The sequence below is a fragment of the Tamandua tetradactyla genome, chromosome X (genome assembly GCF_023851605.1).
Source record: "Tamandua tetradactyla isolate mTamTet1 chromosome X, mTamTet1.pri, whole genome shotgun sequence".
NCBI classification, from domain to species: Eukaryota; Metazoa; Chordata; class Mammalia; order Pilosa; family Myrmecophagidae; genus Tamandua; species Tamandua tetradactyla.
Genome location: NC_135353.1, coordinates 6,660,000 through 6,685,290, shown reverse-complemented (window position 1 = coordinate 6,685,290; position 25,291 = coordinate 6,660,000). Strand labels below are relative to the sequence as shown.

Genomic DNA, 25,291 nt, shown 5'->3' with positions numbered 1-25,291 from the left:
GAGGGCCCCCAGGACCCCAACGAAGGCCCCATTCAGGGTCCCAGGCTTCTGTCCCCCTTCTGAGGACCTGGGGTCAGGCCTCACCACCCCCTGCCCCTCCAGATGGCCACCCCCAGGGCCCACCCCACCGAGCTCAGACCCAGTCAAGGCCGCCCACCAGCTGCCCCCCCAGCTGGGCCGTCCCTCTCTCCTGGGCCCCGGGTCACATAAGGGGAGAGGGGTGAGCTGTGTGCTGGATGGTACGGGTGGGTTGGGACCGCTGGGTTCCATCTGGGGCACTCCGAGGGGGGCGGCACCCACACGGAGGCTCCTGGGAAGTGCTCCCCCTACTTCCGCCACCAACTCACACTCCCTCCTGGTCCCCCAACCACCAGACACACACGAGGCCACACGCCAGGCTGATCCCATTTGTATGAAAAAGCCCGGAACAGGCCGACCCAGGGGAACAGCAAGCAGCCCCAAGGTGGCCGGGGGATGGAGAGCAGAGCCAGGGGCTTCCTTGTGCTTGAGGAAAATATCCTGGGGACTGGGCAGCAGTGACGGCCACGCCGCCTAGCGACCGCGTAAATGGCGCACACTCTAAACTGGCCCAAACGCTGAATTGTACATCACGGGATTTTTTATCTCCACTAAATTTTTCTGTTTCTCTTAACACAGAACATGCGCTGTCTCAGGGGGAGCAGTGCTCCAGCTCTGACGTGAGTTTCTTCATTGTAAAAGACAAAAGTGGCGAATGGTAGTCAGTGCCAGGGGGACAGAGGACAAGCAGCAACCAGCACGGTGCAACCCGGAAGAAGGGGAAAAGAGGAGATGGGGCCACCTGGAGTCCCGGGGACGCAGGGCTGAGCCCAGACGGGGTACACAAAGACCCCAGGCATGCTGCCTCCCGTGACGGTCACCGGATCTGCGGGGCGGGGGGGTGGGGGGACAGGGGACAGCAGGGGTTAGCAGGAGCCGGCCGGAGGAGCTCCTCTGCCTCTGCCTTGGGGCAGCCCCCAGCTGCCCAGCCATCCCCGCCAGCCTCCGGCTCACCGTGTACTTGTCCCACTTCTTCTCGGGGTCGTAGGGCTCCCAGCGGCTGGCCGGGAAGATGTGCTTGTTCTTCTCGTACCAGCTCCTCAGTACCACTTTTCCCGCGTGAGACTGTGGAAGAATGTTCCAGAAGCTGCGGCTGAGGGGCCCTTGCCCGTGTGGGCCGAGGGTCAAAACCCCCCTCCCGGATTGAGAAAACCTTCTCGACCAATAGAGGGAAGAGCAAAATGAGACAAGATAAAGTGTCAATGGCTGAGAGAGTCCAAACAGAGTGGAGAGGTTATCCTGGAGGTTATTCTTACGCATTAAGTAGATATCACCTTGTTATCCAAGATGTAATGGAGAGGCTGGAGGGAACTGCCTGAAAATGTAGAGCTGTGTGCCAGTAGCCATGTTTTTTGAGGATGATTGAATAATGATACAGCTGTCACAATGTGACTGTGTGATTGTGAAAACCTTGTGTCTGATGCTCCTTTTATTTACCTTGTCAACAAAGGAGTAGAACATATGGAATAAAAATAAATAATGGGAACAAATGCTAAAATAAATTTAGTATTGAAATGCTAGTAATCAATGAAAGGGAGGGGTAAGGGGTATGGCATGCATGAATTTTTTTTTCTGCTTTCTTTTTATTTCTTTTTCTGAATTGATGCAAAATGTTCTAAGAAATGATCATGATGATGAATATACAACTATGTGATGACATTGCGAATTACTGCTTATGTATGAGAACGGAATGCTGATCGTATGGTAAGAACGCTTGTGTTTGTATGTGGGTATGTTTAACAAAAGCCCCCCAGGCACAGCACCCCGCCCAGACCCCAACGTACCTCGTCCTTCTCCACGGTGGCGTCACTGAGCAGCCGCACGTCATCATGGACGTCGAAGTTGAAGAGCGGCCCTGTGGGGGAGAAGCAGCCATCCGTCCTGCCACCCCAGCCACCTCCCAGGCTCCCGCTGGGCGGCGCGGGGTACCGGGCTGCCCCACTCACCGCTCTTCCCTCTGGCCTTGGTGACGATGAAGTCGTAGAAGCTGTGGTGCTGGAGGCCAAAGACGGAGGGCCACTGTGGCCGTCAGCGCGGCCTCTCCCCGCCTGCCCCCTGGGTCTCCACGCGCCCCCCGCCACCCCCCCCGCGCAGGTCTGAGAAACCTCCCCCGGGGGGGCTTGCAGCTCTGCGTGCCACCCCGGAAGCCCGGGGCTGAGGGCAGGGCACCACGGGGGGCGAAGGGGGACTCACGTGCGGGATGATCAGGTCCTCCTTGATGTACATGAGCTGTTCCACGCCGGCTGACCTGGAAGCAGAAGAATAGTAGGGCTGGGTGGCCAGTCCCGGGGGCCAGAGGGGTGCGGGCCTAGCCGGGATCCCAGCGAGCCAAGGACTGGGGGTGCTAAGGTGGCAGCCCAGAGGCCTCGGGGGAGGCGCCGTGGTTTTCGGAGCCCAGAGCTCTGGACCACCCCACCCCCAGTTCTCTGCCTCTGGGCTGAAGAAGCGAGGCCAGCGCCTGCCCCGATAGAGCTCTCCGCAGTGGGCAGGAAGGAAAGCGGGGCCTGACCCTGCTCCCAGGACCAAGGCACCCTGCCATGGGGCTCGGGCACCCCGGCTGGGACCGCAGCCTCCACGCACCTGCATACACACACACGCACACGCCCCAGCATCCCCGCGTCCCTACGCGGTCTCATACACCCCCCCACTCCCACGGGCACGCACACCCCTACCTGAGCTCGCTGAAGTCCTTGCGCAGAATTTCCAGAGCCTTCTGCAGGAACTGCTGCATCGTGTTGCCTTTCTTCATCTGCAGGGAGCCCAGGGTTTAAGGAAGGGAAGCGATAGCCCCGAGAAGGGTTCCCACGAGGCAATGGCTCAGAGGTCCCTGCCCAGGGGACCCTGGAGACTGAGGACAGGCCCAAGACCCCAATGCCCCCAAGCAAAGCAGGGCCCTGTTCCCTGCTGGCCACCAGGACCCCCAGGGGCCACCCACACCCAGCTGCCCGCAGGCTTTTCAACCACTTCTAAGGAACCCCAAGGGCAGCTGGGGTGTTCAGGGGAGTGGGGAGCAGAGCCCCAGGCCCAGCCCGGCCCCCACCTCTCCCCATGGCCTACCTTTACCGTGCGCCGGTGGCCAGAACCGTCCCAGTAGCTGAAGGTGATTTCGATCTCCTCACCTACAAAGCAGGACTGCGTCTCGGCCCTCTGGCCCCAGGTGTCCCCATGCCCCCTGCCCGTCCCACCCAGGGCTCACTCTTGATCTTCTCCTGTTTGGCTTCCCACTCCTGTCGCAGCTCTTCCCGGAGCCGATTCTCCTCCTCCTGGGAGAGGAAAGGGGCAGAGGAAGGAGGCCCCGGGTTGCTCAAGGAAGAGCAAGAGCCTCCGCCAGGGCTGGGCCAGGGCCAAGGTCACGGTCGAGGGTGGGGTCAGAGCCGGGCCAGGCCTTCTTTACCTCTCGGTCTCGGTCAGGCAGGAAGCTCGTGTCCACATCTGGGTTCTTTCCCAACTTCCTCTTCTTCGTGGTGACCTCTGAGGCAAAACCAGATGGGCGTCAGCAGGCATAGGGGAGGCCACCTGAGGCACCCTGGGGCCTTCAGGGCTCGGATGCCACCCTTCGGTGGTTTTCTCGACTGCCCTGGAGGTCCCCTCTTTTCCCAGGCCGGGCTCCACCACGCAGGCCTGTGTTGGCTTTTACATTTTGTCTTTATTTTTAAACTTAAAACATTTATACCTCCGTACCACCGTCACCACCATCCATTACCAGAACAGAGTGTGCCAGCTTTCTCCCGGCTCTGCCAAGAGGCATGGTGGCCAGGTCAGCTCGATCGCCATAGCCAGCAACTGGACAGAGGGCCGGGGGCCACGCTCCTGTCCCAGCGGCCATGACGCAGAGTCCCTCAGAAGGACCCCTCAGCACTGGGGGCAGAGGGGCCGCAGTGGGGTGGCCGCTTGCCCCCACATCCGACAGCCCATCTGATCCTCATAGCTGCCTCCGCAGGGCCCCGAGGGTTCCATCACCCCAGGTGAGGAAACTGAAGCTCAGGGGAGCTCCATGACTGGCCCACAGTCACTCAGCAAGTAAACTGTGAGTCAGATGGGAGCAGGTAAAGGAAAGGCCTCTGATGCGCACTCGGGCCAAGGCCTGGGGCCCGGGCCTCAGTTTCCCCTGCGCAGACACAGACGACCAGGCCGAGCAGTTCATCAGCTTGTTGGTCTTGGGGCCCTTTAACTTTCCTTTAATGAGGGTCCCGGGGGGCTCGGGTTCATGTGGGACAGAGCCGTTTGATAGCTGCAGAATTAAAAATGAAGACCGAGGGCAGTGCAACGGTGGCTCAATGGCATTCTCACCTGCCGCGCTGGAGACCCGGGTTCGAGTCTCGGAGACTGCCCGTGCCAAAAAAAAAAAAAAAAAAAAAAATTCAAGGCCGAGAACTGTGTGAGGCTTGAGAACATACAAGCACACACGCCCGCCCTGAGCTGTCGGATGGAGGATGCTGCCACACATCAGGTGACTTCTGGAAAACTCCAACTCACGCTTGGAAGAGGACGAGATTGAGAAGGGCAAATAACGCTGCGGTATTCCCAGGGAAATGGGGAGGACGTTGCGGAGCCCCTGGAAGGGTCCTGTAGTCCCCCAGGGGTCCCCAAGGCACACTTTGAGAACCACTGCCCCGCAAGACAGCTCGAAGCTCTTAAGGGGGTCTTGAGCCTGGTTGCACGTGAGAATCCCTGAGAAGTCATCACAAAAAAAGAACAAAAGAGGCCCCCTAAAATGACCCCGTGGGAGTGAGGGAGAAAAGTCCCCAGAGTTCTGGAAGAGCCCTGGGGACGCACAGAGAAGCTGACCTCTCTCAAGCGTGCACTGCCCTGGATGAGAGACCCCACCACACAGCCACTGAGCCCTCCAAGTGGGGCCAACACGGTTGGGAGCGTTGTGCTGAAATGGTCATGTTTCAGATATGTTAGGGTAAGTGCAACTTTGGAGACAATAAGTTAAATACACGTGTCGCTGACAGTCGTTTCACCCATTGTTCTTGGCATATTTTAACATGGTTCCCGGAACAGGCAGGACTGCGCCTGGGAAGGTGGTCACCTTATATAGGTTGAAACAAATCGAGTGGCCTTCTCCCCTACTTGGTCTACACTTCATGACACCTTCGAAGGGCAGCTTCTGGAACCTTCTTGCCGCAGCAGCTACACACCTGGCTGTGACTCACTGTCACCTCCCCACGCAGGAAAGTGTCCCTTTCTTTCTCTCCCACCCTGCTTGGTGCTCAGGGTCCTAAACACAGCAGGCAGTCGAGGCCAGAGTGGTGTGGTTGGGTGCAGATCTGCTTCTTTGTTCTAGAACCGTGGGGGCCCAGGCAGGGCTTCCCCCCACCCCAAGCCTCCCCTCACCTTCCCTTTCCAGCTCCTCCTCATCCATGGCCATCTCCTCCTCCTCCTCGGCTCCCTCCTCCTCCTCCTCCAGGGTGAAGGACAGACTGGAGATCTTCCGTTTGGCCTCCTTTTTGCGCTCCTTCTCTCGCAGCTTCTCCAGCTTCCTGCCAAGGCACCGGGGGGCTCAGGCACACGGCCCCTTCCTTGATGTAGAGCCACTTATGTGTGGTACAGGGGGCCTGGGACCCCCTAGCACCCCTGTAGAGTTCTCCTTCCCCAGGGCCCACCTCGAGCTAATGGGCAGGGCTCTAGGTAAGATGCAGGGACAGAACCCAAACAGAGGGAAAAACCAAAAAATACAGACAATCAGGGCTCTGGAGCGTGGCCAGGACCCGGCCCAGGGCTCACCGCCTTGACAGGAGGGCCCAAGCACATGGGAAGCCACGCCATGGAGGTCTTCCCTGTGGGTCCTGAGAGCGTGGCAGAGAAACATGTGTGCCCACCCAGATGCTATGCCTCTTCCCGAAGCCAAGGCACCCCTCCCGCCACGGAGAGTCTCCAAGAATCATCTAGAGCTCAACGGCAGGGGACTGCCCGCCAAGAGCTGGCCAGACCGCCAGGGGAAGATACCCACAGCTGAAGCTCCTTGGACTGCTCCTTCTTGGCCAGCTGCTTCTCGCGCTCCTTCACCAGCGCCTCCTGCTTGGCCTTCATGTCGTTCAGGGTCACGAGACCTGAGCGGGTAGGACACACGGGGCAAGGGGTCAGTAGCCCAGAGGCAAGTGAGGGCGCAGGCTGCAGGGCCCAGGGAAGGGGGAGGCCCGTGGCCCGCTCACCCACAGTGCTGGATTTGAGCTCCGCTTCCACGGCGTCATAATGCGCCGAGAACTTCTTGTCGATATTGGATTTCATTATGTTCTCCTGCAGGGAGGAAGGGTGGCAATGAGAGCCACCCTCCACCCCGCCTTGCATTCAAGTCCAGATCTGCTCCAGACCCACTACGGTGTGACCTTGGAAAAGACCTGGGCCCGTTTGCCCACCTAAGGGCCCCACGTGGCTGTGAGGGCTCAGGTTGGTTCCTTCCCAGCTGCACCCCCTCAGGGCCCGTGGGCTCCTACTGGCATCTTTTCCTGGGCAGCTTTGTTTTATTGTATGCTGTATGGTAGGGGTCACATTTCATTCTTTTCCCATGTGAGTAACCCATTATCACAGCACCATTTATTGAATTTTTGTTTGTTTGTTTTGTTTTGGGGAAGTGTCTACAGTGGGACTCGAACCCGGGTCTCCCACAAGGCAGATGAGAATTCTACCACTCAACTACCCTTGCACCCCGACCCTGCCCACCTTTTGAGCTAAGTCTCCAGAGACCCAGAGCAGGTGTAAAGAGAAGATGAACAAGAAACCTGTGGCCCAAGGGCCGGGTCCCAAGACCCTTTCCTCCCTCCTCTCCACAGCCTCAGCAGTGGGCCTCAGCCATGGGATCCATCCCTCTCTGGCCAAGGGCCTGCAAAGGAGGGACACAAAGGAGGTGACTGACAGAGGACTGGCCGTCTGCTCCAGACTCCCCCAGAGCCAGCGGAGCCACCACAGAGGGGGCAGAGGAAGAGTGAAGGGAAGCGGCCAAGGGCTAATCTTCTGACCACCCACCCTCACTGGCCACTCGCTGAGGGGCTGGGCAAGGACCACCACGGGTGCAGCCTGCCTTTGACGCAGGTGCGAAGGTTGGAGAACTGGCTGTGGGGGTCCCTGGGGTGGCCGCGCGGGGCCTGCGGCCCTTCCGGCCCCTCAGGCCCGGCTCAAGCTCTGCTGAGACCCCGGAGGGCAAAGAGCAGGGGCGCCCGCCCCCGCCCCCCGACGCTGTGGGCCCAGGCCGTCCCGCGCCGGACGGTGGTCACAGGTTCTCCCCGGGCGCCCCTCTACCCAGATGGGAGGGGAATCCTCCTTCCCCGCGCCCCCCGGCGGCCGGGGGTGGCATCGGGGCCGCGGGCGGGCGGCGCGCGCTGCGCATGCTCTGAGCCGTCCCAGCCCCGGCGCCCGCGGGCCGCGCACCTCGGCGATGCGCTGCTTCATCTGCTCCATCTGCTCGCGCTGCTTCTCGCGCTTCTTCATCAGGTGCATGGCGCGGCCCGCCTCGCTCGCGGCGCCCTTGTACTGGGCCATGGCGGCGGCGGCAGTGGCAGTGGCAGTGGCGGCAGTGGCAGCGGCAATCCGACGAGGCTCAGCGGCTGTGCAGGCAGCTGACGCCACGCCGTGACGTCGGCCACCGGAGGACGCTGTGGGCGCCGCCCCTGGCACGTGACCCCGGCCCCGCCCCCCGCCCACGTGACCCCAGCCCCCGCGGCCCTGCGCCCGAGGCACTGCGAGTGCCGGGTGCAAACCATTGCCTTTCCCAGCGCCTCCGTTTGGCCCCAGTTCCCACTAACCCGCAGTCCCAGGCCCGGGGACCCTCCAGCCCCGCCAGGCTCTTCGAAAATAAAGACCCACGCTGAGGTTTCAACAGTTTTATTGGGGGTCTTTTTCCTGTGAAAGACGCTATAGGGTGGGGAAGGGGGCACATTCACTTTGCAAGATAAGGGTTTCCCACCACTAAGGAAAGGGCACGGGGTGGGGCGGGGAGCACTGGGGCTTGGATCCGTTTGCCCACCTCCTTCTGCTTGGTTCAAATCTCTCTTCTCTCTCAGCAAGTACCAGAGGATGCAAACACAAAGACAAAAAAAAAAAAAACAGCAAAATGCACCTCGGCTTGTGCCACACCCCCACCTTGGCCCCCTCCCAGGCTGAGTCCTTCTGGGGCTGGGCAAGGGCCAGGGCAGCCCCAGGCCACAGCCCCCAGGCACCACACCACTCCCTTCTACTGTGCTCCGAGAGGGTGGGCCACGTTAATAAATTAGAATAAATTAGGGGGGGATGCGACTTTGTGCTGGGAGGGCCCCTTCTCTCCAACACACAAGCTAGTTGGTGGGGGAGGCAGGGATGTCTCCAAAGGCCACTACAGTGAGGGTAAGAGCAGTAGGGGCGGAATTCAGCTTTTTCCTCTACAGTCTTTGCAAACAGAGCAGAAGAATTAGGGTTTGGGGGGAAGAGACACACACAAAGAAAGGAACCCTCTCTTCTCAGGATAAAGGAAGGGCCAAGAAAGAGGACGCTACCCCCCCCCCATCTCCCAAACCATCACTACGGTTAAGGATTTGGTCAGTGAATCATATGAGGTGGGTGATGGGGACTGTGGTGGGGGAAGCAGAAGATTCTGGAAATAAGAGTGCCCCGGCCACCACCCCCAGTCTCCCCCTGCCCTTGGAAGAGAACAGATGGAGCAGAGTGGTGCAGGGAAGGGGGGGCACCTAGGGCTGGGGCAGGGCGGTGGGCCATCACTGGTCAGTTTCTCCAAAGACATCGTTCTGTTTGCGCTTCATGTTCTCAAAGTCGAAGGCAGAGCCTGCCATGCGTTTGTAGATGTCTTTGATGTCATTGCAGGTTGTCTCAAAGTGTGTGGTGGCATCGTAGGAGCAGGAACAGAATACCTGGAAACAACCAGCCAGGGGCCCAGGGTGAGGCGGACGGGGCCCTGAACAGGCAGACAGGAGCTGGGGTCAGGCCTACTTACCTGGCTCTCAGAGCCATCGTCAAGGGGCTCATACAAGTCACTGACAGCCACAAACCTGTGGGACAGGTGAAAGAGAAGGGACAGGTCTCATACCAGGCCTTCCTCTCTCAGGTGCTCTCGGCTTCCCCCCTCCCCTCGCACCCCCTCAGCCTCTCACTTCTGGTCAATGGGCTCCAGCAGCTCCAGGGCCGGCTCTATCTCCTTTTCGGGGTCTGCAGTCTCCACTGTAGTGCTTGCGATAGCGATGTACTTGCCCTGCGCAGCCACGTTGTGTGCATAGGAGATCATGCACACGTAGATGTCTGCCCACAGGAGGCGCTCAGTTACCAAGGGCTGCAGGGGTGCAGCTCAGGCCTGCCCACCCCGCCAACATCCCAAAAGACAGGCAATATCTGAGTCGCTGCCTTCACAGAGAAGTCAAGAGAAGCCACTCAAACCCTAGGGCCCCGAAGAAGGGGGAGGACTGCCCTTCTCTTCCACCGAAGAATCAGCCAAAGAGCCCCAAGTCTGATGGGAAGAGGCAGAGCCACCCCAAAGAGAATGCACTAGGGGAAGTCATGCCTCGGCAATGCCTACCAGACTTCCTGTTGACCTGGTTCTGGGGAATGATGATTTGGCAGGAGTTGGCATCGTTCGTGTTCTTAATGGGGTGGCTGAGAATACAGATGATGCGGATAACCTGGCCTGCCTTCCTCACCCGATCCGGAACATAGCTGGGGTCACAGATCAGCTGCTTGCAGCGGGCCACCTGTGAAGGCACCAGACAGACTCGGCCTTGTACTCTGGTCTCCCTAGGTGGTCATGGGGGTGGGGCGCAAGGCTAAGGATGGCATCTCTGGCAGACAGGGAGCTCCTCTGAGCTGAAAGCACTTGCCCCTCCCATAATGCCCAGCTCTGCTCTTGGCAGGGCCAGGACAGAACCTGGCACACCAGTCTGCTCAGGGAGGGAGGCCCCAAAATGCACAACAGGGCTGATGCCCTCAGCCCAGATGCTTCAACTGAAAAAGCTCTCTGGACCACCAGCACAGTATGAGGGCTGACAGGAAGGGCTCCATGCTTTCCCCAGATACTCTTCCAGCTGAGGAGCAGAACCACTGCAGACCAGAGTCACAGAACACAGGGCCTCTCAGGAAGTCAGCCAAGCCCTGGCACCGAGAAGGCAGGGCAGCTCCAGAGAGGAGCCAGCTTACCTCCCCCTCTGACTTCACTCCCACCACTTTGCCGTTCTCCATGATGATGTCATCCACAGGTTTGTTCAGCATATATGTGCCTCCATAGATGGCGCTCAACCTGTGGTGGGGAAGGTGATGATGAAGTCCTGGTGCCAGGAGACACAGGACCTTGGTGCCATTGTACCCTCCCTCCCTACCAGGGGGGTGCAGAGGACACTGCCCCAGGCTAAGAGATTGTCCATCCCAGCCCTGTTGCTGCCACAAATCCAAGATTCAAATCAGGCACTCCTTCCTCTCTGGAGCTTCTACCCAGAATATTCCACAAAAGACTAGCAGACCATCTTAAGGGAGAAAGTGAGCCTGGCCAATATCTCAATGTGGAAAACTGCAAGCCAATAAATGCTTGTTGTTTAAAAAAAAAAAAACAGGCGAGGAGGAAGGGTGCCATGAGGGTGCAGTGCCACATGGAAATGGTCCATGGGGCCAGAAACTAAGGCAGCTCTGGAGTAGAGGTGGCTACTGACCAAGCCCCAAATCAAGTTTCTGGGTCTCAGGGCCTCTCCTGGTGCTGCCCCTGACCAGACCACGAACAGAGTAAACCACACAGGTGGAGATTTTGGTACCTCACCCCCAAAGTCACCCCCAGATGCTCCTGGGCCCGTGTGACCCAAGTATGATGGCCAAGTCAACTAAGGTCATAGACGAGAAAATAGAAAACACTACAGAAACGCTGAAGTCCTACCTGCTAATACCGACTAAAGAAAGCTATGCCTCACCTTGCGAATCCCTGGGGCAGCTCACCAAGGCCATAGAGTGGGTACAAATAGGGGCTCTTGCCATACCGGGCCAGGGACTCGCTGTACAATTTGATGCGGTTGATGGTCTCAAGACAGGGTTGGTCCAGGTAGCTGAGGGGACAGGGGAGGGAATACTTAAGACAGGAGAACCCCCAGCTTACCCAAACCCAGGCACCAGGTCATCCTCCCTACCACCCTAGATGGTCTGGGGAAAAAATATGGGTCAAATCCAGGGATGGGAGGGAAGGACAGCAGGCTGAGTATGTGAGGGATATAGAAGAGGTGGGAGGAGTGAATAGAGAGAGGAACAGGCTGGCATGGGGGTACAGAACATCCAGGGATGTTCCTGCTGCCACAGAAAGGAAGCCCTGCGCCCTGTCCCAGCTTCCCCTCACTCATCAGTGCGATAGAGCGCCAGGGCGTGGCCAGTGAAGTCAATGACATCCTGGCCCAAGTCAAACTTTCGGTAGACGTCACGCATGCTGGTGGTCTGAGGGTCGACCCCTTCAAAGGTCTTGGGGTCGTTCTCATCAAAATTTGCCACAAACACCAAGAACTTGCGGAAGCGCCGCTTCTCAAACATGCCCATCAGATCTGCGGGAAACATTATAATAAGATGCACTAGGCATTGAAAGTAAAGCTCCTCTTTCCCCCGCGGTAGAGCCAGCAGCCAGGAACCCGCTCCTGGAGGAGTACTGGCACTGAAGCTGTGGGACCTTAGATTAAGCTCTCTACCCCTCTCAGCCTCGGTTTCCCCATCTGTACAAAAGGGGGTTGAGTGGGACAGACTTTAAGGGCCCTCCCTGTTACCACACTTAGGGTTCCTGGGTCAAATAGAGACTATTTCAAAGGCTGAAGTTTCTCCCAGGGAGTCTCCTCTCCACCCAGCCTCCGTGTCTGACTTCCCTTCCAATGTTGAGCCTGAGGAATCGTGAGAAGGGCAGTGAGGGATGACAGAGCAAGGGGCCTTGAGTACACTACTGCCTACAGAATGCAGCCTAAGGCCGGCCAGGCACTCCCTATTCTTGTCAATCAACTTCTACCCATATAGAGAACGCCCATCTCACCGGCATTGTTCCCTGGCCCAAGGCAATCACACTCACTGGAAGCCAAGGCCTCGGTCTCAGTGGACGGCACTTTGTAGATCTTGCCCCCCTTGTAGACAAAGCTGCCCTCAACAACCTTAAAGTCCAGGTAGCGAGTCACCTCAGTATACAACAGCATCTTCACCAGCTGCCCTGGGGGGTGGGTAGGGAGAGAAGAGCAAGGTGGGGGGGGGGAATCCCTCCTCATCCTCCAGCCTGACTGCTCTTCCTCTGGTCCTCCTAATCACCCTCACCCCCATTCCTCCATCATCTTCCTCACCATTGGCCATGAGAAATTTCGGGATCAGGTCAACATTCCAGTCTCGGCCCCGGCCCATTGATTCAGGGGGTCCCTCCTCGAATTGAAAACGCTTATATAGCTGCAAGCAAGAAAGAGAGAGATACCTTGAGGCCTGTCCCCTCCCTCCCTAACCCCCAACCCCAGTGGCCCAGAGAATGTGAGGTACGGCCTCGAGCCGCACGGCAAAGTTAAGCAGGAGTCTCGCCCAGGCCTGGGCCACGCCTCACCTCCTCCAAGGGTGTGATGGAGGAGCTCTCACCCCCGTAGTAGGGGTTCCGGTCCATGTGCAGCACCTTCTTCCCGTTCACAGACATGATCCCAGACAGGATACATTCCTGCAAGAAGAGGCCACCTGCCCACGTGCCCACCAGCAGCCCTGGCTGTTTCCCATCCCCACGCCTGAAAGGAGAGCCAACCCCGGGGAAGGGTCCTGCTGGGGTGGATGGCTCTTCCCATGACACCTTCCCAGGTTAGTCGCTTATCCTAAAAGTGGGGGTGATAGGTCACCTGGCTCCAGTCTCCTTTGTCACCACCTTGTGGGGCCAAAAGGGCAATAAGGAAAGAATTAACTCAGGGCCTGAGGGAGAAGGAGGGCATCCAGCAGATACGTGGACAGCCACTAGCCGGCCAAGAAAGTCTTCTGTCTATGCAGGGCCAGGACAATATGACACAACCCGCCACAGAGGAGATGGAGAGAAGAGCTAGTGGGACCACGAAGGGCCCCCTCCCCGGAAGGGAAGTGAGGAAAGGCTCGGCTCATTGCCACCCCTGCCTGGGCTGCTCTTTTTTCAGACCCTGACCCTGACCCTTCTGGGCCACGGACTGGGGGCCATGAATCCATCTGGGAAGCCGGCCCACTGGGTGCTGGGGAAGAGGGGGGAGATAAACATCCGCGCCAATCCGTGTCCCCAACCCAAGGACAAAGGCTGCGGATCCTCCTCAGCCCTAGTCTCCATGGGAAACCGGGGTGGGAGAGCGGGAAGGGGGGTGCTGCCCCCACTCCAGCTTCTTCTGGAACATTCCCTGGACTCCCTGGCCCCAGGAGACGCGAGGAAGACAGGTTATGCGGGGGCTACCCTGGCCAGCACTTCATCCCCCCGCCGGAATCAGGCAAGGTGGGAGAGGATATCGCCCGGGTGGGCTGCGTTTCCCGGGGGGGCGAAGGGAGGGGAAGAAGGCCGGGGACGCGGCGCGGGGGCGGCCGGGCTGGAGGGGCCCTTTAGAGGCGACGGCACCCCCGCGATGGGGGTGGGCGCCGTCGTGGGATGGACACCGAGGTGTCCCTTCGGAAAACGACGAGCGCAGGCGGCGTCGGGGAACGGGACCGGGAAGGGGGCGACCGGGAGCCGCATCATCGCGGGGGACGCCCGCCTGGGAGCCGGCAGGCCCCGACGCCGACTCACGGTGAGGCCGGTGCCCAGCACGATCACGTCGTATTCCTCGTCCATGGCTCAGCCCTCGGTGTCAGCGCCGGCTCCTCCTCCTCCTCCCTCACCTCAGCCGCCGCCGCCGCCGCCGCCGCCGCACTGGACCAAAGATGGCGGCACGGCTGTCAGCCGCACGACCCCTCCGCGGCGTCAAAGAGTCCCGGCCGCTCCCCGCCCCTGCCCCGCCCCCGGGCGGGCACGCCGTCCCTCGTGCGGTCCCCGGCCCGGCTGTCGGGGTCCCGGACCATAACCCTAGCGCAGCTCCCCGGGCGCGTCCGCGGAGCGGAAGGCCCCCGTGGAGGGCGGGGCAGGGACGCGCGGGCGGGGCGGCCGGTGCTGCGGCTCCGATCGGGATCCGTGCGCAGGAGCCGCGCGCCCCGCCCCGCCCCGCCCCGCCCCCCGGGAGGCTCGCGCGCGCCCCCGCGCCGTTCGGGCCGGCGTTCGCGGGTGCGCGCTGCTGCGGTGGCCCCCGCCGGGGCGGGGAGGATGGGTGGGGGGCACGAGTTGTGTTTTCCTCGGGGTTGGGGGGGGTGGGTGACGTGGTCAGGGTCCAGGCGGCCTTCCTCCCCCTCGTACCCTAACCGGCTAGGGTCCCCACCCCCGCGAGGCCTGTCCACCTGTCGGCCTGCTCCTCTCGGCCCCCGTCCCGCCCCCGCGCCGCGCGGCTTGCCCACATCCGGGCCCCTTCTCCCACAGCCCGCACGGTCCGCGGCCAAGCGCATCCCTTCTGCTCAGCGGGGAAATGAGGAAGCGGAGGCCCAAAGCAAGGCGACCCATTTTTATTTTAATGAAGGAAACACAACTGAGTACCCAGGGCTTCTGCGCCAGGCACTCCTGCTGGGGAAATGCCAGATGTCCAGTGATCGCACCCAAACCACCCGCCATGGAGGCTCCTGCCTTCCGAAACCACAGACAGAAACCCCGGTGTACTACTTATTTTTAACACGACATCACCAAACAATGTATCCTAGCAGGACGGCCAAGCAAGACAAACAATAAAAGAGCACGGCTGAGGCCCCCACATTCAGGGAGCCCCATTCAGCCTGGGAGCGTTGTCTGCGACACAAAAGCACTATAAACAGCAAAAGGTGGTGTTGGCCAGACGGGAATAAATAAGGAGAAAAGAGGGGGAAGGAACGGGTCCCTAGAACTTCCCTCCCCTCACACTGAGGGAACCCAGGAGATTTGTCTAAGATCCAGAATATGAACACCTTGGGGGTTGGAGCAGGGAGGGGGCCTCCCCTGGGAAGCCCCTCAGGGGCTGCAGAGTAGAGGGGGCAAGACAGGTTGTGGGCAGCTGGGGCTCCATGCAGGGGTCACACGATCTGGGTGAGGGAGATGGAGGGGCCCTTGTGGTCATCAAAGCGGTCCATGGTCTTGAGGCTGAGGAGCATGTGCAGGCCGTAAGTAAAGATGAAGAGCATGGCCAGGGAGGTGAGGAGGCCCATCCAGATGCCCGGCGAGAAGAAGCCTGCACAGTCGCTGGCATAGGAGAACCGCTCACCCGTCACGTTGAAGGCCTGGATCTGGGGCAGGAGCAGGACGCAAGTCAGAAACTGTGCTGGGACCTCCCAGCCTCTTCCCCCATCCCACCCTGGACAAGGCCTCTGCCACCACACCCCTTGCCGTGGCCCCGATACCCCCAATCCAGCTCGGCCCTGCCCCTATTCATACCTGGAAGTCCTGGAAAGTCAGGTCCCAGAGTGAGGGCTGAGTACGGGGCACAAGGAGATTGCCGTTCTCGGGGAGGCTGCTGACGTACTGGCAGTGGAAAGAGTAGTTGCTGGGCCCGGTGACCTGGGAGGCATTGAAGTAGATGATGGAGCCATTGCTGTGGATTTCCAGGCGCTCCAGGGTAAACCAGTACCGGGCCGACACCGGGTAGAAGCGGTTAGCCAGAATGAACCTGGGGGAGGGCCCAGGGTAGTCAGGCGTGCTGGGAGCCGGGCCATCCCAGCCTGCCCACACCTCTGGCACCCCCACAGGACTTACTTGAAGGTCACCATGGTACCAAAGAGCTGCTCATAGGTCAGTGCGAGCCTGAGAATCACAGTCGAAGGTATGGGGTCAGGCACAGATAGGGCCTCCTCCCACCTAAGCTGCCCCCAGGGCATCAGAGTCAGCCCAAGAGGTCATGCTGCCCACCATACAGATGGGAAAACTGAGGCCCAGAGAGTGAGAGAGACTTTCCCCCCATCACACTCCAAGTCAAGAATAGAGCTGGGGCCATAACCCAGGTCTCCCAACTCCAGTTTTGAGTTCTTTCCTCAGGTGGCCTGGAATACAGTGATCCCCTCCTCCTCCTTTCGGCTCCACCTTGGGGCTGCTGATGTGTCTGGGCTGGACTTGGCAGGTGGGGTAGAATCAAACAAAGGGTGGCAGTCTCTCTAGCCACACAGGAAGTATGCGTGAGACCCAGAACAGGGCCTGGTACCTGCCCGTGTTCACTCCAAAAGGCTCTGCTCAAGGGGAAGGCATAGGTCCCAGGTGACAGGAAAAGTATAAACAAAGGTCCAAACTGGGGAACAGAAAGCCCTGAGGTGGTAGAACTTGGAGCACCCCCCAGCTCCCCACATCCCCACAGCTACCACACCCCACAGCAACCACAGCCACGCTTGCCTCCGGCACACAGCCCCGCCTTGGGCAGGCCTATCGCCTCGGGTGCCACGGTTCCTCCCCAGCCAGAGTCCCCTTACCCAGCATAAGTATCATTCCAGAAGGAGCCGGTCAGGTTGAGATCCTGGCCAAAGGTGAGGGAGGTCAGGTCCTCTGAGTGGTCCCTGTATGACACAGAGAAGTTCTGGGCCCAGAATAGGATCCGGGGAGCTGTGTCATTGTAACTCACGGGGTGATGGGGCACTTCTGGCAGCATCTGCCTTTGTAGCAGCTGGCGACCGAGCCCCCCAGAGACCACTTCCACATCCCGGGCCACCTGTGGAAACACCCAACAGGCCACTTCTCAACAGCCTGGAACCAAGCTCCGACTCTCCTGCCCACCCTCTCCCTACAGGGCAATGCTCTCCACTGCCTCAAAGCCCCACTGGATGGAGGCAAAGGGCTCTCCTCCAGCCACCCCTCGAGCCTTGCTCATATCCATAATCCCCTAAATGTAGGAAGCACTCTGCTTATTTTCATAGTGTGCTAACTCGTAAGGTTCAGAGGGCAAGATTAAAGACCACTGGCTAGAGGAGGAAGGACTAGAACCTTACTCTTCAACGCCCCCCCCCACAAAGATGCTCCACACATAGCCTTTACCCAAAGTTCCCTTGACACTGGACTCTCCGGGAGCCCGGGTTCTCCTCACAGGAAGAGGGCACGTACCCGGGAAGGGCGGATGGCCGTGAGGGCTGCTGTGTACGGGACGTCTTCCGACTGGAGCATGCTCAGTACCTGCCCTATGACCTCGTCTGGGGGGAGGTGGGGAGAGCAGAGAAGCAGGTCACACAGCTGCCCCGTTCAGAGAACTACTTCCCCCCCCAACCAGGCTGTGAAACATCTCCAGCCCCACTGGAAAGTTCCAGGCTGCAGAGGTGTTGATACATCACTCGGCCACCTCACACCAAGGAACATGTGCTGTCAGGTGGTCCCCCTACTGATGAGGCTCAGTTGGGTCACTGGATGGCAGTGGGGCCCACCAGATGTCTCCACTGTGAAGTGCCCCCTTCCCTGCAATTGGTCTGTCACCTGTGGTGGGGGACTGAAATCCCTTTAGGGAGCCTGTTCCCTATCACCCCTCTCACCTGGCATTTTCACGAGCCACCCATGATCCCTGCCAATGGCAGCTATTTCCCAGGTTCTCTCCAGCCTCCCCTGGAACTAGAGTAGTCCTGGGCCACTCAGTGGAATAAGAATCTACATGTATTCAAAATTGCTTTTCGAAACATTATTGGTCTATTAAATATAAAACCCCAGCATTAAAAAAAAACAAAAAACTGCATTGGCTCTGCCCAAACAGCTCTCTTCAAAGACACTCAAAGACAGCACACAGAGGCTCCTTGGCCTCATGACCCAACTGCCAGGCAGAGCCCCGGCTAGTGAGCATTGAGGCCTGGGCACCACATGCAGTGTCCTGAAAGCTGCTACTAGTGGGCTGGGGCCCCACTGAGCACAAGAAGCTGAGGCACTGCTGCACCGTCTCTGCCAGCCTGCTCTTGGCAGTCCTGGCACCAGTTGGGTCCAAGGCTGGATAAAGCCAGCGAGGGGTGTCACAGAAGGGGCACCTGTCCCCAGTGCCACTCACCATTGCCTGTGAGGACTTCCTTTGGAGCCATCAGTCCAGAGCTATCAAACAGACAAGACAGTTAGCGCCCCCTCTTAGGAAGAGACAAAAGAGTTAGAGCCCCTTCTTGGGAAAAGACAAGAGAGTTAGAGCCCCTCCTTGGGGCAGCCCTGGCCCTGGGTCCCAAACAGCTGGCCTTCCTGCACCCTCCCCAACGTGGGGCTGGCCCTTCTCCCACAACTCCTGCCTCTCCACCTCTCCACAGCCCATACTCAAGGCTTACTGTCCTTTCCCACTATCCCTATCATGGAGCCGGCAAACTCCAACTAGGTGGCTCTCTGGGACCAATGCAGGAACCTGATCACAATCCCGACCCACCTTCTCCCCAGGCTGCAGAGTCCAGCTCAAGACCCTGCCACCTGCTGTTAGCAGCTCCCAGCTGTGACAGGCTGTCCCCAGCAGGACCCACACCCAGCTCATATCTGGATCCCTGGCAAGCCCAGCATGGTACTGGGATCTGACTCCTGAACCGTGGCCCAGCAGGCCGCCCTTCCCGCCGTCTGAGCACGCCTGAGGACCTGCCAGGCCTGGTGGCCGTCTGACCCAAAAGGCAGCAGGGCAGGACACTACCTGGTCGTGTAGGGCAGCCGGATGAGCAGCAGGGCGGGGAGGCTGGCATTGAGTTTTAGTTCCCGCAGAGTGGCCAGGTCCACATGCAGGGGGCTGGCCCCCAGTTTCTCCTGCAGGTAAGTGGTCAGGGTGCTGACCGCATACCAGTCGACTGCAGGAAGCACCAGCGAGGAGGGAGCCAGGTCCAGGGCATTCTGGGGGAGGGCAGAGACGAGAAGGCTGTTTGTTGAGGGAAAGTTTACCCCCTGAAGTCTCTCCAGCAGCTCCCCGCTGGCAAGCCACACTTGCATGGGAGTCTTAGCCCAGGACACAAAGAAGGCCCCGCTACCCTCACCCCGATACTTGGTCCCCAGACCTTGCTACCTGCAAGCCAATGTCTCCTAAAGGTATAGTTCTTATGTTGGGGGAGGGGCCACCACGCAGCTGGAAAAGGACTCTTACCTCCAGGTTAGAAAAGGCACTGTCCTGCTTGTTTCCAAAGACGCCGCCATATGCTGTGAAATCCTCAATACTCAGCTATAAGGAAGCGGGGGGGGGGGGGGGGGAACGGCCTCATGAGGTTGGGCAAGAGTAAGGGACCGAGGTGGGGGCACACACCTTTACCATGAATTCTCAGGCCCAGCAGAATCTTATTTAGAGGTAGGTTTGCCCTGGTCAAGCCAAGCCAAGGCACAGGAGCAAGGGTGGGTTTGGTGGGGCATGCGGGTAGGGTGGAAAGCTCTCTTTCTTCCCTCCAGCCCTCTCCCCCAGGGTGAGAAGACAGGCAAGGCAGGCATGGGAGGAAACCTGTGGCAGCTGACTCGTGGTCATCTCAGGAGTAAGAGTCAGCCGCCTCGCCTCTGGATAAGAGGAACTGGGGAGGTGGGGGGCGGGTGGAGGGAAGTTGGGGAGAGGGCCGGGAGGGGCAGCCAAGAACGCTGAACGTCTCCTGCGCCTGATTCCGGAAGGAGAGCCTGCATGCGGCTGCAGCAGGTGGGGCACCTTCGTCCAGACTGGACGGGGCCTCTGCAGGAGTGCCTTCCCCTCCCCGCCAGGTTTGAGTAGAAGGGGAGGGAGAAGTGGAGGTCTCAGGATGTACCAGAGGATGCGGTACAATCTCTGGAACTTCCCCAGGCCACAGTGCCCCCAACCCCATTCCTCCTCCTCCACGACCTAGATGTCCTTCAACTCCCTCCCCTTCCCTCCCTTCCCACCCCCTACTCCCCTACCCCCAGTTCCCTCTGGCTTTCCTCAGCCAGGACTCAAGGCAAGGCAACTTTGATCAACTTCCCTAACCTTCCTCTGTTTAGTATACAAACTTGCCCACCTCCCTCCCTTCTAGACAGAAATGTTGATCCTGTTTGGCCATCCTGACTCACATTCTGAAGGCCAGGGGGCACCAGGATGTGCGGGGGAAAGAGAACAACCGGGGTGTACCAGGTGCCTTCGGTAATCAAGAGAAAGGCTTTCAGTCACACTTAGAAGGGCAACCAGCCTTCTTTCCTCCCTGGCCTCCAAGGCTGTACCTCTTCTCCTGGTACTTCCTCGCACTCACTGTACTCCAGCCTCACCAGCTCTTCCTTGAGCTCCCTGAGAGCATCTTTGCACCTGCTGTTCCCATGGCCTGGAATGCCCTTCTCCCTCAGCCACGTGACTCCCTTCCCCACTTCCTTTAGGTCTTTACTCCGAGATCACCTCCGGACCACCCCCATTCCCTTTAAAGAGTGCTGGGCTAACCTGGTAAAGGAGTGAATGAATGTGTGCCATAAAACCGAGTACCCCAGCTCAGTGTTTTCTGCAGATAATGAGAATTACTCCTCATGGTCCTTTTAGGGTGTTTTTTTGTTTTGTTTTTTTTGCTTTGTTTTGTTTTTCTAACAGATGCAGAAACTGGCATTCGCCAAGACAATTTCAATTTGGATTTTTCCATCTTCCCTTTGGATTATTTCCTAAGGCTGAGTTCAAGTTTGAATGCAGTATTTACCACCTCCTGGGAGGGCTACAGGCCAGCCTGACTGTCACCGCCACCCACCACCCACCCAGAGAGAGTATCTACGTGGGGCCTCAAGGGGAAGGACCTACCCAGAGACCCCCACAGGGAAGGAATGGGGCTAAGAGTCCACAGTCTCCCCAACTCTAGCTCTATGCTGTCCTAGAATCCTCTCATGCTCCACATGCCTTCTTTGGGGGCAGAAGGCCTGGGTGGGGTGGGATGGGGTGGGGTGGGGTAAGAGCAGACTGCTTATGGGCCAGAACTGGTCAGGTCTGACAGACTCAGACAGGAACCAAATCTCGTGTCTACAAACCATAGATCTTTGGCAAATCATGTGCCGCTAGAAACCTTAGTTCCACAGGCAGGAAAGTAAAGGTAAAGATGTCCACTTGGACCAGTGCATCCAAGGCACCCAACAGGTGACCGTTTTTCGATTATCCCCATTATTATTATCACCGTTATGAGTGACAAATCGGCCACCCATTAGTTGTGTGACCTTGGGCAGGTCACTTACTCTCCTTGGATATCAGTTTTCTCATCTGTGCTACGGGGCCAATAACCCCCACCAAAGCAGGTCAAGTAACGCCTCTACCGTGCTTGGCACTTAGGAGGTTTGGGTGGGGTAGAAAAACCTAAAAAAGGAGGAGCTTGCAACCTCTTTCTTCCCCCCATTAAGTGAGTGCCATTTTCACCCGTGGCTCTCACTGTTCCCCCTGAGGCTTCTCCTACAGGCCATCCAAAGAGATGGGCCACGCCTCCCTAGGGTTGGGACAAGGTCACTGAAGCTCGCAGAATGGGGGGAGGTGTCATGGGAGGAGGGGGCCTGCCTGCCTCCTGATGACCCGAGGCTGGAGGCAGGCGCACCTTGTCCTGCAGAAACAGCAGCACGTTCCGGGGCCCCAGCTCCAGGGCGGGGTCTAAATAGGTAGAGAGCTGCATGTCGCTGGTGATGTGGCCCTCGTGAGCGTCGGCTGCAGGAACCCACAGGCCCCTGGCACAGAGGACAAGAGGGGTTGTCAAGCCGGGGCGCCTGGCTGGAGAGCCCCAGCCCATCCGCGCCCGGCTCCGACTTGAAGCACGGGGCCCGCAGCTCGACAAGCAGAGCAGGTGCGCGGACCCCGGTCGACGCGCTGCGGGCCCCGCCCCGGGCAAGGGACAGTCCCTCTCCGGGCCTGGTGTCCCCGCGCCGAGCCCGAGCCCGGCCCCGGCCCCGGCCCGGCCCCGCCCGCCCCGCTCACCGGTCACTCGACCACAGCACCAGCGGCACCTGCTGCTCCGCCGCCGCCGCCACTGTCGCCGCCAGCACCAGCGGCAGCCACGGCATCCGCCAGAGCGCCGGGGCCCGTCGCGTCCCCGCCCGCCCCCGAGCCGCCGCCGCCGCCGCCGCCGCCGCCACCGCCATCATCGCCTCAGCCTCTAGCCCTGCCGCCGCCGCCGCTGCCGCCGGTCAGGTGACCACCGCTCCCGCTTGGGCCCCGCCCCGCCCCGCCATTGGCCAGGTCGCGGGCCGGCTCCCCACCACTGCTGATGATTGGGTGCAGTGCATGCCACTCGAGACCGCCCCTCTTCGCTGATTGGCTGTACGTGTCTTCGGGCGCGCACGCACCGAGTGGGAAAGGGGGCGGGGCAGAGCCGCCGGCTCCCACCGCGAGGCCGCCCGCTTCCGCCAGGGCCCGGTCCCAGCCGGGGCGGGGCCAGCCGGGACGAGGCGGGGCCAGCCGGGATGGGGCGGGGCCAGGCGGGGCGGGGCGGGGCCCTGCGTTCCTCCCCTTTCTGCCTCATATGGCTGGAGTGGCTTCGGTTTGCTGCGGATGGGCCCTACCTGAGACGGTGCAGGTGAGGGGGTAAGACGCTCACTTAGAGCGGAGGAAGGTGGAGGGTCCCGAGAAGACAGCTGTGCAGGAACTTCCCCGGGGAAGGCGGACAGCCAGAGAGACGCGTGCCTTCCAGGAGGGCCCCGCGCTTGACAGTATCAGCGGCTAGTGCTGCTGGAGCCGGGGTCAGACGAGAACGGAGAACTCTTGCACTGAGCAGCAGCCGGCGACTTTGGCAAGAGCGATTCCGGTGTGAGGAAGTGGGGACAGGGCGAAGGATTGTCCTCTCTCCGGGGACGAGTGACAGCTGGTAGTCAGAAGGTGGGAGACACTTCCTCAAACAGCTGGGGAGACTTGCATCTCATCCTTCTCTGTGCCATTTTTGGCTTCTCAGCTTGCTGAAAGTTCAAAGCAAATTAGAAAAAAAAAAGAAGAACAGGAATCAAAAAGTGAACCCTTGTTAAGGATGCATGCTAACTTAATTAGGAGCAAGTGACGATGTCTGCAGCTTACTTCGAAATGCACCAGAGATTTATGAAACTTACTGCGCAAACATAGGCTGTACAATGATTATATGGATACTTTATTTAAATATGCCTATGGTTAAGCTAACTAAGATATCCATTGCTGGTGGTTCTAAGTGTATTGTTTTTTTTCTTAAATAAAAAGAAAATTAACAACAACAAAAAAAGAAATGCACCAGAGATAATGTGGAGAGAGGCATGGGTACAGAAGCAGAGAGTAAAGTGTCAGAGGCAGAATCTAGGGGTGGGTATGTGGGTATTCATTGTCAAGCTTTTCCAACCTTGCTATATTTTTGGAATTTTTCATAATAAAAATGTAGGGAGAGAAAGATTGGCAATGCTCGGTATTAGCAAGTCTATGAGGAAATAGGGTCTCTTCTCCCCAGTGGGGAGAGGTGGATCCATTGACTCAATCTCTTTGGAGAGTGAATTGGCAATACATCTAACAGAACAGAAACTGTTTATGATGTTGAACCGTGCAATTTTGCTCTTTAGGATCCATCCCACAGAAATATTCACCTAAGCATAAAATGACCGTGCAATGATGTGCATTGTGGCACTGTTTGTAGTTGCAAAACACTGAGCACTCGTGTTTGGTTCCAGCTCCTGCTGCCTCCACTCTTGCCTCAGGGACCCGAGGACACAGGTGAGTTGAGCAGAAGGCAGCTGAAGGTAGCCAGCACCTCTAGGGCTGTGCAGCTCATTGGCAGGATTGAGTCTGCATCCAGAGCCCCAGCCCCAGGCATGCAGGGAAGTGGGGGCAGCCTTTTTCAGCCCTTGTAGCCCAGGATGCCCTCTACAGGGAGGCAGGGGCTAGGTGTGGGAGCCACCACGCCTTCCGGGCCAGGTGAGTTGTCTCAGCTCAGCTCCACGTAGTGATAGCCATCCATCGCCTCCATTTGTCAGAAAAAACAGGGTTAGACTGTAGTGGTGGTTGTCACAGGGGTGTCTCAGACAAGGACGGTGGCAGTGAAACTGGAGAAAGGAAACAGTTTTAACAGGACCTGGTGAGGAAGACAGATGGCCCATGGTGGCCCTTAGGCTGCTCTGACTTGGAAACCAGAGATGAGGTCAGATGGGAACCCATTAAAGTTAGGGCGCTTTTGGGACCCCTAGAAGTAATTTCAGCAGGCCTGAGCGGAGGTGAAAAGTTTGCACTGGAGAAGAAGCTGGGGACGTGATAGGACTTATATTTTAAAGGGTTACTCTGGCTGTGGGATGCAGAGTGGACTTTGGGCGATCAGAGTGGCAGCAGACAGATAACCCATGGGTGGCTGTTATCATCAGAGCAAGAGAGGACAAGGGTGTGGGCCAGGGGAACAGAGGGGCTGAGGGAGAGGGAGAAAAAGATTGCAGAGATGGGTTACCTAAATGTCAAAGTCTGAACTCTTCTGTCTGGCCTAAATTCAAGGTTTTCACCAAACTGGCCACATCTTCTCCCGCCTCCCCAAAGGCATCCAGCTGTCCACTTTCAGGTCTGGACAAGGAAGCCCCAAACTTAGAGCAAGGGGGACAAGGAGAGGGGGGTGAAACTTGCCCTCCAGCCCATCACTCATTGCCACTCCAAAGGGCAGATTCGTGCATGCAGCTGCCTTCTTGACATTTTCTTCACTGCTTGGAAGCAACCTGAATGTCTGATGCTCATGGAATGATCAGCTATGACTAGATAAGGTGTGGTTCCATCAAGACAGTGGGAAACTCTATCAGTCAGGGTTCTCCAGAGAAACGAAACCAACAGGATATAAAGATATAGAGATAAATGATATAATTTAAAATAATATATAATAAACAAAAGAGATTTAGTATGAGGAACTGGCTCACACAATTGTGGGGACTGGCAAGTCCAAGTTCTGTAGGGCAGGCTGATGGCTGGGGAAATTCTCATAGAAGTGGTGTTGAAGCCTTGAGTCCAAATTCCATAGGCTGAAAACTTTGGGAGGAGTTGAGGGTGTAATCCCAGGGCAGATTTCCTTCTTCCTCCTGGAAACTTCCATTCTTTGCCTTGACAGTCCCCAGCTGATTTGGATGCTGAGGCTCATCTCCTTGACTTAAAGTTCACCAATTGTAGATGCTAAACCCATCTACAAAATCCCTTCCCAGCAGCACGGAGGCCGGCACTTGAACAAACAACCAACCCAGCCAAGTGAACATACAAGCTTAACCATCACAGATACTGTGCAAAGAATGAGGCAGCTCTATATTTATTGGCCTTAATATGAAGATTTCCATGGGAAGTCAAATTATAAACAGTTAGCTTGCACAGAATCGTATATTGCAGGATCCCAGGTTTGTAAAAAGAAGAAAACAAAAATCTATGTGTTTGTGTGAAAATGCATTTGCGTATAT

At 58.3% G+C, this 25,291-nt stretch overlaps 3 protein-coding genes and 1 long non-coding RNA gene across 7 annotated transcripts; 1 reads left to right on the top strand and 3 right to left on the bottom strand.

Moving 5' to 3' along the window:
* Positions 1–601: 601 nt before the first annotated feature.
* On the bottom strand, positions 602–7,654 carry FAM50A (family with sequence similarity 50 member A). 2 transcript variants are annotated; one of them, XM_077146654.1, is made up of 13 exons: positions 7,450–7,654; positions 6,237–6,321; positions 6,035–6,134; positions 5,419–5,564; positions 3,473–3,549; positions 3,275–3,341; positions 3,136–3,197; positions 2,751–2,827; positions 2,272–2,326; positions 2,025–2,097; positions 1,863–1,933; positions 1,033–1,143; positions 602–904 (listed from the first exon to the last, which is right to left on the bottom strand). In XM_077146654.1, exons 1-13 carry the CDS (start codon positions 7,558–7,560, stop codon positions 896–898), a joined length of 1,044 nt encoding a protein of 347 aa, XP_077002769.1. In that variant the 5' UTR covers positions 7,561–7,654; the 3' UTR covers positions 602–895. The 2 variants fall into 2 exon arrangements, with proteins under 2 accessions (XP_077002769.1, XP_077002771.1); XM_077146656.1 differs by having other exon boundaries at positions 2,025–2,073.
* Positions 7,655–7,886: 232 nt separating this feature from the next.
* GDI1 (GDP dissociation inhibitor 1) lies at positions 7,887–13,904 on the bottom strand. Of its 3 annotated transcripts, none has more exons than XM_077145783.1 (12): positions 13,763–13,904; positions 12,587–12,694; positions 12,339–12,438; positions 12,077–12,211; positions 11,369–11,567; positions 10,953–11,084; positions 10,195–10,294; positions 9,581–9,752; positions 9,162–9,306; positions 9,005–9,059; positions 8,742–8,921; positions 7,887–8,072 (listed from the first exon to the last, which is right to left on the bottom strand). In XM_077145783.1, exons 1-11 carry the CDS (start codon positions 13,805–13,807, stop codon positions 8,769–8,771), a joined length of 1,344 nt encoding a protein of 447 aa, XP_077001898.1. In that variant the 5' UTR covers positions 13,808–13,904; the 3' UTR covers positions 7,887–8,072; positions 8,742–8,768. The 3 variants fall into 3 exon arrangements, with proteins under 3 accessions (XP_077001898.1, XP_077001899.1, XP_077001897.1); XM_077145784.1 differs by having other exon boundaries at positions 7,887–8,069; XM_077145782.1 differs by having other exon boundaries at positions 7,887–8,921.
* Positions 13,905–14,549: 645 nt separating this feature from the next.
* On the bottom strand, positions 14,550–22,024 carry ATP6AP1 (ATPase H+ transporting accessory protein 1). Its single transcript, XM_077145781.1, has 10 exons — positions 21,846–22,024; positions 21,472–21,598; positions 19,077–19,151; positions 18,636–18,829; positions 18,027–18,067; positions 17,108–17,193; positions 16,483–16,718; positions 15,779–15,826; positions 15,461–15,692; positions 14,550–15,312 (listed from the first exon to the last, which is right to left on the bottom strand). The coding sequence occupies exons 1-10, from the start codon at positions 22,010–22,012 to the stop codon at positions 15,103–15,105; spliced, it is 1,416 nt and encodes a 471-aa protein (XP_077001896.1). The 5' UTR covers positions 22,013–22,024; the 3' UTR covers positions 14,550–15,102.
* A 360-nt stretch (positions 22,025–22,384) lies between these two features.
* On the top strand, positions 22,385–25,081 carry LOC143671412 (uncharacterized). The gene is made up of 3 exons (XR_013169552.1): positions 22,385–22,443; positions 23,441–23,591; positions 24,955–25,081. It is a non-coding gene; the product is annotated as an uncharacterized LOC143671412 (long non-coding RNA).
* Positions 25,082–25,291: the final 210 nt, after the last annotated feature.

Bases quoted from the DNA above. Each gene is read 5' to 3' on its own strand.
- GDI1 (XM_077145782.1), bottom strand. From the start codon at position 13,807: ATGGACGAGGAATACGACGTGATCGTGCTGGGCACCGGCCTCACC. The intron at 11,085-11,368 runs GTGAGGGGAAGC...CTGTCCCCTCAG, and splicing joins GCGCTCTATCGCACTGATGA to CTACCTGGACCAACCCTGTC. The intron at 9,307-9,580 runs GTAGGCATTGCC...TCCTGTGGGCAG, and splicing joins CCAGGTCAACAGGAAGTCTG to ACATCTACGTGTGCATGATC.
- ATP6AP1 (XM_077145781.1), bottom strand. From the start codon at position 22,012: ATGATGGCGGTGGCGGCGGCGGCGGCGGCGGCGGCGGCTCGGGGGCGG. The intron at 21,599-21,845 runs GTGAGCGGGGCG...CCTCTGTGCCAG, and splicing joins GTGCTGTGGTCGAGTGACCG to GGGCCTGTGGGTTCCTGCAG. The intron at 15,693-15,778 runs GTAAGTCCTGTG...GCCCTCCCCCAG, and splicing joins GGTACCATGGTGACCTTCAA to GTTCATTCTGGCTAACCGCT.
- FAM50A (XM_077146654.1), bottom strand. From the start codon at position 7,560: ATGGCCCAGTACAAGGGCGCCGCGAGCGAGGCGGGCCGCGCCATGCAC. The intron at 6,135-6,236 runs GTGAGCGGGCCA...CTACCCGCTCAG, and splicing joins GCTCAAATCCAGCACTGTGG to GTCTCGTGACCCTGAACGAC. The intron at 2,327-2,750 runs GTAGGGGTGTGC...TTCTGCTTCCAG, and splicing joins AAGGACTTCAGCGAGCTCAG to GTCAGCCGGCGTGGAACAGC.